The 12893-nt window shown below is 35.7% G+C and overlaps 1 protein-coding gene across 1 annotated transcript; it reads left to right on the top strand.

Moving 5' to 3' along the window:
- Positions 1 to 3578: 3578 nt before the first annotated feature.
- LOC110789284 (uncharacterized) lies at positions 3579 to 5444 on the top strand. The gene is made up of 3 exons (XM_056835534.1): positions 3579 to 4124; positions 4413 to 4989; positions 5307 to 5444. Exons 1-3 carry the CDS (start codon positions 3861 to 3863, stop codon positions 5330 to 5332), a joined length of 867 nt encoding a protein of 288 aa, XP_056691512.1. The 5' UTR covers positions 3579 to 3860; the 3' UTR covers positions 5333 to 5444.
- The last annotated feature ends 7449 nt before the right edge of the window (positions 5445 to 12893 follow it).

The raw sequence follows: 12893 nt of genomic DNA on the forward strand, positions 1-12893 counted from the left end.
GACTAAGAAGAACATAATTAATCAACTGAACTCTAGCTGAATAGGATAAATTCCTACTACTCCACACTTTAATTCTTGCTGTCATCTTGTCTACTAATACTCCACATTGAGCAGCTGTGATTCTTTTGGAACAAATGGGAACCCCAAGGTATTTGAATGGCAAGGAGCTCCTGGCAAAACCAGAAGCTTCCACCACTCTAGTGACATCCCTATCCTGCATGCCATGACAAAAAATGGAAGACTTCTGTTTATTGGCAACCAAACCAGAGGAATCAGAAAACAGCTTAAAAGCTTGCAATAACAGATAGATAGAAGGATAATCTCCTTTGCAACACAAGATCAAGTCATCTGCAAAACACAGATGAGTAAGTCTGATTTCTTTACATCTTGGGTGAAATTTGAACTGTTCCATTCTGCTCATTTTATGAAGTATTCTGGATAAATACTCCATACAAATGACAAACAACAAAGGTGACATAGGATCACCCTGTCTCAGCCCCCTACTAGATTTGAAAAAGCCATGCATAGAACCATTGATAAAAATAATAAATATTCTAATTACTTTAAATAAATTTAAATTCTAAAAATCATAAAAATGCTTTATAAATATAATAAAATATATTTATAAATACGCAAAAATACGAGGTACTCCCTCCGTCCCGGAATACTTGAACCGGTTTGACCGGCACGGAGTTTAATACAAAGTAATTGACTTATTATTTAATTAGATGGTAATTGATAATGTGGTACTTTTTAATATAGATAGGAATATGTGTCAACTTTTCTGAGGGGGTAAGGGGTAAGGAGGAGGGGTATGGGACCACAAAGTGACATGTGAAGGGGGTAGTTGATATAATATTAATAAAATTTTACCATTTATAGAAACGGTGCAAGTAATCCGGGGAACGGATTTATAAGGAAAGCTGTGCAAGTATTCCGGGAGGGAGGGAGTATTACATATAGATCATTTTTGATTTGGACCTTATTGTTATAGATCAGTTCAGATCAGGACAGGATATGTACATATCGATACTGGTCTAGACATCATATCTGTTCTGATCTTAATTGACATGATCTTTACAAACTAGGTCTGATCTGGACGTATAAGTTTTGTTATGGACATGATCTATATAGATCGGTTCTAGTCTGGACATGATATGTACATATCAGTTCTGATCTGGACATGATCTGTATAGATCGATTCTAATTGGACATGATCTATACATATTTGTTATGATCTGGACATATCGGTTCTGATCTGGACATGAGTTGTAAGATTGGTTATGATCTGATCATGATCTGCACATTCCGAATATGATATGGACACTATGATTCTGATCTGGATATGATGGTTCTAATCTGGAAATAATGGATCTGATCTCGACATTATCTACATATACTGATTCTGATATGGACATGATTTGTAAAGATCCGTTTTGATATGGACATGACACGTATAAATCGGTTTTGATCTGGACATGATTTGTACAAATCGGTGTTGATCTGGACATGATCTGTACATATCGGTACTTATCTGGACATGGTTAGTTATGATCTGGAAATGATCTGATCATACCTGTTCTGATATGGACATGATCTGTATAGATCGATTTTGATCTGAACATGATCTCCACATATGGATTATGATCTAGCCATGATCTGTATAGATCGGTTCTAATCTTTAATACAACAATAATAAAAAAAAATCTGATCTGGACTGAACTGTACTTATTTTATCTGATCTGATCTGAACTTATTTTTTCTGATCTGATCGTAATTCTCTCCCCGGTTTGAACGGCACGTAGTTTTAGGCAGTTTAATACTTATTAATTTATTAGGTGTTAGTTGATAATGAGTTATTTTCTTAATATATATTGTTAGTTGATAGTGAGTTATTTTCTTAATATATATTGTTAGTGGAAAATGTGTCAAATAAAAGAGTGATGGTGGGGTGGGGGTGATTTGAATTTTTTTATGTTGTTTTAAGGAAGTAAAAATATATGTGGGTCCAAGGTAAGTGAGTGAAATGATATAATATTAGTAAAAGTATGCCATTTATAGAAACGGAAAGAGTATTAAGTGACGACTTTATAAGGAAAATTAGACGAGTATTAAAAGAATGAAGGGAGTAAGTAATAAGCTCCTGAAATAAGGTGAGCTAAATAGGACCTTAATAGACTGGATACTTTTTGATTGGGGGGAGGAGAGTTGGGAAAGAGAATCTCACCCTTTAAATATCTTAGTGGAGCTCTGCTCTCTTTAAGTATTACTGTTGTTTTCATAGATTGTGATTTGTGACACAAATTTAATTTGTTTACTAAAAAGAAAGTAGGAAACATTTTAACCCGGCCTGGCCTTAGCTTAGCTTAGCTTACTCGTAGTCGTACGTCTGGAACCATTAATTTAGTTTTGGAACAGAAAACACATGTTCATAATTTATTGAGGCAGCTGGTAGATGAGCTATTAATGGAGACTCATAACGATTCAGCAGTTTCATACTTTCAGTCTTACAAGGAGTATCTATCAAAGAGTTTGTTTTTTTCTTTGTTCTTTCTTTCTTTCTCCAACTGCCTAACTAATGTTGGTTTATAAAAGCTAAGGTTGATCAAATAAAAAAGGTCAGGGGGCCTCAATGTACGTTATGACTTACGATGAAAAGAAAACATTTAGTGTCCAAAAAAAGAAATTAATTCAGTGGTTAAAGATCTATGGGTTTTTTGCATGGTACAACTGTATAAGAGGTTGATTTATTTATAACTAGATTAATTTTTGTATACGTACGCATATTTAAAAATTATTATTTGACCATCTTTTTTTATAAAATATTTAACTGAAATATTTATCCCTTAAATTTATTACGTAATTAATAAATATCGTACGTATTCATTAATTTGATCATATAATGTACATTTTTCGCCCTAGTACTTATTATATATTTCATATGTATCGAGGTGGCGAGGTGGGTAATACCTAGAGGTTACAACCTGTTGTAACTTTGTTTTATTGCCTACATAGGACATTTATCTTAAGAGTCAATGTTTTATTATGGTATTTAATTTATGAAAAGATTGACCACTTTCTCTATGAGGTGAATATCCATATTTCATATAAAAGGGCAAAATAAATTAAATGTAACCGGCATAAAAGTACCTCATACTCATTCGTTAATTATTGGTTTCGTCACTAGAACGACCAAATTGCATACAATGCATTATTTCGAGGTTTTGTATATATCGTGGTGATAAGTAATTTAACGTATTAAAGAATATTTTTTTTCATGCAAATGAGTCTGTCGCAAGTTGCGACGATATTTAGTTGTCGCAATCTTATGTGTCACAGTTTATGTTAGCATTATAGATTGTAATCTAGCTTATGCATTGTAATGATCAATAAGATGATCAAATAACAAGACTGCCTTGCTGTTACTCTAGCTGATGAGTCAGCACCTATGCTAACTGATTCTTCAAGAATCAGTTACTTGTTATAACTGATTATAACAAACAGAAGATTCTAGACTTCTGCTCTCTTATATAAGCTGTAATATGCTGATTTATTAATACAATTACAAAATTCCTATTTTCTGAAATCCTAAATCTAACATGGTATCAGAGCAGTGTGCTCGTTTCTGAAAAATTCCGCAGAAATTTTCAGTTGTTTTCAATTGTTTCTGATCTTTTCTTCTCTGAGAAATCGATTTGTTCTTCTCACTGTTTGAGAAATTGTTCAAATACCTGCTGATTGCTTCAATTCTGAGTTGATATCTTCGTGTTTTGATCTGGAAATTCGTATTGCAATTGTTTGCTTGTTGATCAAGTTTCTACAACATTCATTTCTGAGATTTCGGTTTTTGATCATTGAAAATGGAAAACGAAAATCATAGCCAGAGAAGATCAACTTTGCCTCCTAATCAAGATCCTGCAAGCATCTTCTACATTCATCCATCTGATGCAAATTCAGTGCAGCTGATTTCATTCAAGTTCAATGGTGAAGGCTACACAAGCTGGAAGAGGTCTATGCTGTTGGCCTTGTCTGCAAAGAACAAAATAGGTTTTGTTGATGGCAGCATTGAGAAGCCAGATCCTGGATCACTTGAATGCAAGGCTTGGGAGAGGTGCAATGATCTGGTTTGTTCTCTTATTCTGTGTAATCTTGATGAAATCATTTCTAAGAGTGTGATGTTCCTTAAATCTGCAAGAGCTATTTGGATTGATTTGGAAGAGAGATTTGGCTTTGCTTCGATGGCACAAATCTACTCACTAGAACAGAAATTGTCTGAAATCAGTCAAGGAAACAAGACTGTTTCTGAGTTTTTCACTGAAAAGTCGATATGGGATGCAATTGAGGAAGCACACCCTATGCCATATTGCACTTGCAACAACTGTACTTGTAATGTGACTAAAAAATTCTTTCAGAGACAGCAAGAAAAAATGGTAATGCAGTTCATGATGAAGCTGACTGATCAGTATGCAACTATAAGAGGCAATGTTTTGATGGTGCCAGAATTACCAAAGGTTTCAGAAGCTTACAGGCTCTTTGCACAGGAAGAAAGACATCAAGAAGTTTCTCATACAAACAACTCTTCAGAACCAGTTGCTTTTGCTGCTGAGAAAAGAAGGTTTGGGGGAGACAATTGGAATAATAGAAACAAATCACAGGCAACTGGTTATCAAAGAACAGGTGCTAATAATAAGCAAGGGAGAACAGGTGCAAATTACTTCTGTACCAATTGTCAAATTCCAGGGCACAACATTGAGAGATGTTTTAAGATAATTGGATATCCACCTGGTTTTCAGTCTAAAGAACACAGAACTGCTGCATTATCTCATGATAATCATTCTGGTGTTGAACCACCACCATTGCCAAAACCAGAAGCCACTCCAGCAATCACAGTAGATCAGTATCAGCAGTTGATGAGCTTATTAACTAAACAACAACAGAATGCAGGAGCTGGAACTGTCAATCAAACCAACAATCTAGCTATGATGGCAGGTAATCTTTGCTTGTTATCTCAGAATAATTCTAAATGGTTGCTTGATAGTGGTGCTTCAGATCATTTTTGTCATGATTTGTCACAATTTTCTGAGTATAAGTCAATTGAACATCAAGGACAATGCATAACTATACCAGATGGAACTAAAGTGGGAGTGAAACATGTTGGTTCTGTACAACTGAGTGATGATATTATACTGAAAAATGTTCTTCATGTTCCAAATTTTAAGTATAACCTGATATCAGTTCACAAGTTGTGCAAGGATTTGGATTGTGAGATTCATTTTACTCACAATAAATGTTTTGTTTGCTGCCAGAAAGGGAGTTTGATTCCTCTTGGTGATGTCAGTTCTAGACTATACAATGTTGGGGAACAAGTACCACCAAAAACAACTTCTGAGCAGTCTCATACATGCAACACAGGTTGCTTATCAGTTGTAGATAATGCTAAGTTGTGGCATCTAAGACTAGGTCATTTGCCTTTTAGTCAATTGAAGTTAATAATTCCAGATTGTGAAGTCAAAAGTTGTATACAAGATACTATCTGTCAGGTTTGTCCTGTGTCAAAACAAACCAGACTTAGCTTCCCTCATAGTAGTATCAGTACCTTAGCACCTTTTGACTTGATTCATATAGATGTATGGGGTCCACATTCTGTAAAGACTCCTACAGGGTGTAATCAGTTTCTCACTATAGTGGATGACTATAGTAGATTCACTTGGATACATTTGTTGAGAAATAAAAAGGATGTTGTTTCTGTTATGACTGATTTTTTAAACATGGTGAAAACACAATTTGGTGTCATGATTAAGTGTATAAGATCAGATAATGCCAAAGAGCTGTGTGAAGGTGATATTAGGAAATTGTGTCAACAACATGGCATTTTGAGCCAAACAAGCTGTAGTCATACCCCACAGCAGAATGGGGTGGTTGAAAGGAAACACAAACATTTGTTGGAAACTGCTAGAGCCTTATACATTCAATCAAAAGTGCCTGACAGGTTTTGGGGAGATTGTGTTCTCTGTGTGAAGGAAATAATGCCCTTGGTCCAAGTATGCATTCTATGTTAAGTCTAATAAATGCGGTTCAGTATTAATTAACAAGTTAATAATTCAGTGAGATCAAGTGAGCTGAATGCCTAGCTAGAGGCCGCTTCAGTTCAAGTGGAATTAATGATATTAATCCACAGCTTACTCTTGACTGAACCCGTAGGGTCACACAAATAGTACGTAAACGGATCAAGTATTTAATGGCATTAAATACTCCATCTATGAATATTCGGAACCGACGGATCTTGGTTTCAGTGGGAGCTAAGATCGTCACAGGCAAGAAATGAATACTCCGGAAACGATGATATTGCCGGAAACGGAAATATGGATCGTATCGGAAATATGAATATTATCCAAGTCGTAGATGTTGCCGGAAACGGAAACATGGTACGTATCGGAAAATATTATTGGAAATGGAAATATTACCAGAATCGGAAATATTGCCGGAAACGGAAATATTGTCAGAATCGGAAATATTACCGGAATCGGAAAATAATTCCGGAAACGGAAATATTAAATATTTGTTCGAAACGGAAATTAATTCCGGAATCGGAAATATTAAATATTGTTCGTAATCGGAAATAGATTCCGGAAATGGAAATTTAATCGGAAGCGTATCGTACGAATTAGCATCGGACGAGGCCTGCCGGACGAAGGCCCAGCACGAAGCCAGGCCATCGCCCAGCAAGCACGCACGCCACAAGCCCAGCGCGCACCAAGGCCACGGATGCGTGGGCCGCGCTGCATGGGCTGCTGCTCGCATGCGCATGGGCAGCCCTTGTGGCTGCCGTGTGTGTGTGTGAGTTTGTGCTCATGCGTGATTCCTAAAACTGCAAGAGTTAGTGTGTGATTAAATTCCTATTCCTAATTAGATAAATTAATTAAATAGAATTCATGTAGGATTCTAATTTCAATTAATTCGTATCCTACTAGGATTGCGATTCCTTTTCCATAACTCTATAAATAAAGGCCTAGGGGTCATTATTTATACACAAGTTTTTAAGTATTCAAAACTAAGATTTTTAAGCAGAAAAATCAGCCAATATTCTTGCCTACCCAACCGAAAATATTAGAACCTTAAGGGCGATTCTAGTTGGTCAATCTTAAGGCGGATCCGGACGTGCTGTGGACTATCTACGGAGGGACGACACTTGGAGTCCTAAAGACTTGTTCTTGTTCGGTTCGGGCGCAGCTAGGGAAGGCACGCAACAAAGAGTATGCATCTAAACTATGCTAAATGATTATGTGTAAATAATATGTTTCCTGGCTTTATGGTTTTTCCGCATGATTTATGAACTGTCATATGAATCATAACCTAACAGTGGTATCACGAGCCCCCTATTATTTTCATAATCTAAATTGCATGAACATGGTTAAATATTACAAATTTGCAAGAATTAAAAGGGGTGATTAATTTTCGTAATTGTTAATTAATTGCAAATTGCGTTTATTTAATTATATGTACGCAGTTTTTCGGCAGTTTCTTCATTACTCATCCGAATTGAGTGATTTTTGTGTCAATTCCGCATGTAAAAGGCATTCTAAAATTTTGACAAAAATAGTATTTTTCTGCCGAACCCAGAATTCTCAAATTCGAAGCCTAACTATGACTTTTCGAAGGTTTTAGTTTTTCGAATGCAAAATTTCGTAAATTTAAGATGTTAAATTAAATATTTGCGATTCTTGTTGATAAATCTTGAATTTTTGATTGACCTACTGCATATGTTTAACAAGTTTGAATGCCTAGTCTTGTTAATTATGCAATCTAATTTGTAATTATGATTAATTTGTTGAAAATTAGAATAATTTAGAATTAATTTGATTTTCATAATTAATTGTAATTTAATTAGAAACCTATGATTAAAAACCACCATAAAAATTGTAAATTTACGATAAATTTTAAATTTTTATGACCTAGACTTGAATCCATATCAATCGGAAATCAATTGGATAATAAATTTTCGATTTTTTCGCCCTAAAATTATGAAATTAATATTATTTATTAATTTGTCATTAATTTTAAATATAAATTTTAAATTTTTATGCGATTCGTTCAAATAACTTGCACGCACGAAGCAATGGACGCTTCGTGTTACCCTTAAGGGGTGTTGTATAATGCGGGCATGCGACGACGAGCAAGGGAGCTCGTCGCCCATGCGGCACGAATGCAATGAGCAAGGGCGTAGTGCACGAGCACAAGGCAGCAGCCCTGCCTTGTGTCGTGTGCCACGAGCAATGAACGAATGGGCATGGGCGAACAGCGAGCCAAGGCAGTCGCGTGTGGGCAGCAAGCGAGCTGCGCCACAGCGCGCGCTGCCTCGCACAAGTGCGCGCAGCCTCGCGCGCAGCGAGCGCAAGCTCGCGTGCCACGAGCGCTGCGCCCAGCACTACTCGCGCGCACAGCGCGCGATGTCGCGCGCCCAGCGAGCGATGTCGCGCGCCAGCGAGCGATGGCTCGCGCCAGCGAGCGATGGCTCGCCCCAGCGAGCGATGGCTCGCGCGCGCAGCGCGCGATGTCGCCCGCCCAGCGAGCGATGTCGCGCCCCAGCGAGCGATGGCTCGCGCGCACAGCGAGCGAGCCAGCGCGCCCAGCGAGCGATGTCGCGCGCCCAGCGAGCGATCTCGCGCGCGCGCACTGCGAGCGATAGCTCGCGTGCGATGGGGCGCTGTGCGGAGGCTTGCGATAGGACAGCAGCAGCTATGCAACGAGCGCATGGGCTGCGCGCACATGGCCAGCAATGGCTGTGTGCGTACGGCCCATGGGCGTGCAACGCGTAGGGTGTTTGCGTTACGATTAGATCGTTTTAAATGTTTAATTTGAAAATTTCAGTTCACGTAATTTTAATTAATTTTAAAATTAATAATTTGAATTAATTTCTTGGATTTTAATTTTGAATATTATAATTATAATAAATGGTATTTATTCTAATTATTTTACTAAAATTAAAATGATGAATTAATTTAAATGCGACTGAAATTAAATTAAATTTTGGATTCAATTATAAATTTATATGAGCTTTAAATTTTAATTAAATTTGTATGTTTCCGGTTAGACTAGAAATACAATTTTATGTTTAAAATTAGTAAAGCATATGAATTTATTGGTTTGAGTGGGAGCGCTTTTTAGTCATAAACTCTTGATTAGGTCTACAAATCCTTAAGGTTAAAACAACTTGATTAGAATTAATAAGGACTGAATAATTGGTAGATTATTGGTGCCCTTGATTAATTGCTGCAAATGTTTACGTGATGCATAATGTGTATTACTAACCAGCTATGTGGGCCATTCATGATAATGAATGGGTGAATGGTATATATTGTATATGTACTGTTTTGCAGGTTATGAAGTGACTAGTATGGCCCAAATAGGATAGAAAATATGGTCTGCGTACCATTAATTTGAATGTAATTGGTCTAAAGTACCAAAGTTATTTTTCAATTCAAATATGGTCTGCGAACCATCAAATAGTTGTAATTAGTTATAGCTTATCCTATTTGAAGAAAATGGTGCCTCCCACGGAGATTTTCAAGACGGACTTTGAAGTCAAAGCTTCAAGATGAAGTCGGGCCATACTAGATCACATTTATCTTATGCATGCTTTAAGTTATTTATTGCTTTAAATATGTCTTAAATATGCATAAGATTGTGGCTTGATTATGTTGCATGATTAAGGATTTTAGTTCACTTAAAATCTAACCAACATAGTAAGAGCCTTAAGTTCCAAACTTAAAAATTGAGTTAAAAGGTGCCATGCCAAAATATACACTTGCTTGGATATCCTTTACATCAATCTAGTAATAGTTTTCGCTCAGCGAGGTGTTACTTATTGGTCCTAAAGGGGCAAGGTACACAAATAATTGTGAGTACATGTTAGTTTTGGTGAAACTCAACGATATAAGTAAGAAGTCCTTTTATGTCGTGGCAAATTCGATAGGTTTACCTAATAAGTTCTTAGACGTACCTATCAACCAAGAATAGTTTCTAGACTATTAGCAAAAGGCTTTTGCTTACCTAAGATGTTCTAGGATTAAGTCGACAAACTGTGCTTAGTTCTTCAATGATTTTAGGATCTTGGAATCATTTTATTCACACCTGCCGGAACACATAATTCGAATAAAATGCTAATGACTTGTTGAAATTGCATGATTGCTTTAATTTCAAGTTATTATTCATGATAAATGTTTAGACTTTGCATGCTTCAATGTATGTTTTAATTATTGTTTATAATTAAATATCTTGCACTGCAATAAATCCTTTTAGAAAGGTAACAGTAAATTTCCTCGATTGGTAGTGAATCCAAGAACGATTCACGGAAATGAGAGAAAGTGAGCAATTTAAAATGTACGTTTCTTTTAGCGACTTTTATGGTTGTTTTCGAATATCAAAATCGAATGGCAAACCAATTGGTGCTTGTGAATTCAAAATACAATGTAGTTTTGAGATCATAAAGCATTGAGTTTAATACGCTCAGCTTTACCAATGGTTAACAACCTAATATCTTTGTCCATTTAATTCTCGAATGAGTCTAGTCCCTAGACATTCGAATAGATCGATGCTTAGAGAACTTTAGAAGCTTCTGTGAGATCATCTAGTTGAAACAAAATATTCAACATAAATTAAAATGGTAAAGAACTTTGTTGGTGACATTGGACATGTCTAACAAAGTATAAAAGTCAACACTAAAGAATTCAATTCTTAAGACTATAAGAAAGGGTACAAGAAATAGGAAAACGAGGAACAAATGAAAGGAATTTACGATTCCGTTTCTACCTATAAGTTTATGTTTAAAGAGAAGTGACCTAGCAATCAAACTTCCTTGGTATCATATACCGCTTGAGGTTCTTACTTCGGTAATAACTCAAACAATGGAAGCTAGGATACACTAATGACCTACAAGTGGGAAATGAAGCATGGCAATGCTACATTAGTTGTAGGGTCATCTAGTTTGTTTTAAGTCCTTTCAAAGGCTGGAACTTAATGGCTATTTTGTTCCATAATCAGCATACCTAAATTTCTGCTTCAAACACAGAAAGACTCACATTCAAGAAAAACAAAAACAATGTTTGTTTGTTTATTTGAATGAAATGGTCAATTACAGGTTGAGTCAATATTCTTGATTAAAACAAACAACTCTTTAAAGAACTTTACTAGGTTCAAATCAAGCCCTTGATTTGAGTTCAACTAATCTTTGGCATTGTTGCTTAGACCATGTCAACAAGTTAACATTCACAAGCTCTATTTTAATAGACTTTTGAAAGTTGATTGATTTCTAGATCATTTTAAGACAACTAGTCTTACTTGTTGAAAGTAACAAAAGATATGAACTATTGTTAGAACGCCTAGACAATAGAGTTCAAAGCTAAAGAAAGATTTTATGACTTTATTATTTCACATGGATTTGAGTGAATATAGGTTTATTTACTCAAATGTGATATAAATTTGAATCTGTTTGGCTAGTTCAAAGATTCAGAAGTATAAAATCCACTTGGCAAGAAATCATAAAGATCTAGGTTAGATCATGTTGATGATTACTTGAGACCAAATATGATCATCAATGATTGTGTGGTGTAATTTCACAATCTAGGTCCATAAGATATGGCATATCTTAGTTGGAATAATCAAAGTCAATTAGTACTTGATTCGATTAATGATGAATCATAAAGACTTTTCCTATAATTTCTAAAACAAAATGCTCAACTACCACCAAACTAAACCAAAATTCGTCAAAGCTATTGAAAAGTAAATTCAGAATAACTTTTCATAAAATATATCTAGAGAGTTGCGAAACTCAGTGGGAGCTTAATGTTTGTCATTCGACAAACTAAGGCCCAAGTATAGATATATGTTTCATTGTGATTTATTCAAATGAGACACAAGGGTATTGTTTCTACCACGAATTTTTGAGAACATAATGTTTGTTTGCTCGAAATGATGTCCTTTTGGAGATTCGTTTCCAAAATGACAAGTGGGAGAAAATAGACCTCGAAAGTTTTCGAGGCGAACAACAAACATAAACGGACATTCCGGAGGCTTTTCGAAGTGCTTCAGAAAATCCGAACTTATTCTTTAAGGACTTTAGAAGTGGCTTTAAAGAATAGACATCTCTTAGAAGACTTTACAAGTGCTTCAAAGAGAACAGAATATTCAAAGGACCTTCAAGTGGCTATTGATATTCTATTGTTTGATGTTCTATACCCAAGTAGGCATAGAATTCAAGTCACTGAAACTATGAGATTCTTCTATTAGATAGTGAAGAAACATAGAGATCAGGTCAATGAAACTATGAGATTCTTCTATTAAATAGTAAAGAAACCTACAACTTGCAGTCAAACTAAAAGAAGTGACTTGTAAGAAAGCTATGACGAAACCTAGATTCCCTAAAATGGTTAGAGGCCATATATAGACTCAAATGTTTTAAATGGTTAGAGGCCATAAAACATACTCAATGCTTTGATGACAAAATTGAAATTTTGTTGATTTGCAAGAATGGGTTCACACCTATTGGTTGCAAGTTTGTTTTAAGGATAAAAACCATCAAACATAGAATTGTGTTCACACACAAAGCTAGATTAGTTGCTAAAGGTTACAGGCAAATTCATGGTGTAAATTGTGTTGAAACCTCATGCATAATCGTAATGCTCAAGTCTATAATTCAAGCAATGATTGCATATTGGTACATATAGCAATTGGATGACAAAACGTATTCCTCAATCAAATGTTGGAATAAACTATGTACATGGTATGTCATAGGATTTGTGGATCCAAATAAATGCTTGAAAGAGAAAGCTAGCTTATAAAATCTAAGTACAGATTTAAGCAAGCAATTGGGAATTGGAACTGTATTTTAAGTGAAG

This window comes from Spinacia oleracea, chromosome 2 (assembly GCF_020520425.1).
Source record: "Spinacia oleracea cultivar Varoflay chromosome 2, BTI_SOV_V1, whole genome shotgun sequence".
Lineage (NCBI taxonomy): Eukaryota > Viridiplantae > Streptophyta > Magnoliopsida > Caryophyllales > Amaranthaceae > Spinacia > Spinacia oleracea.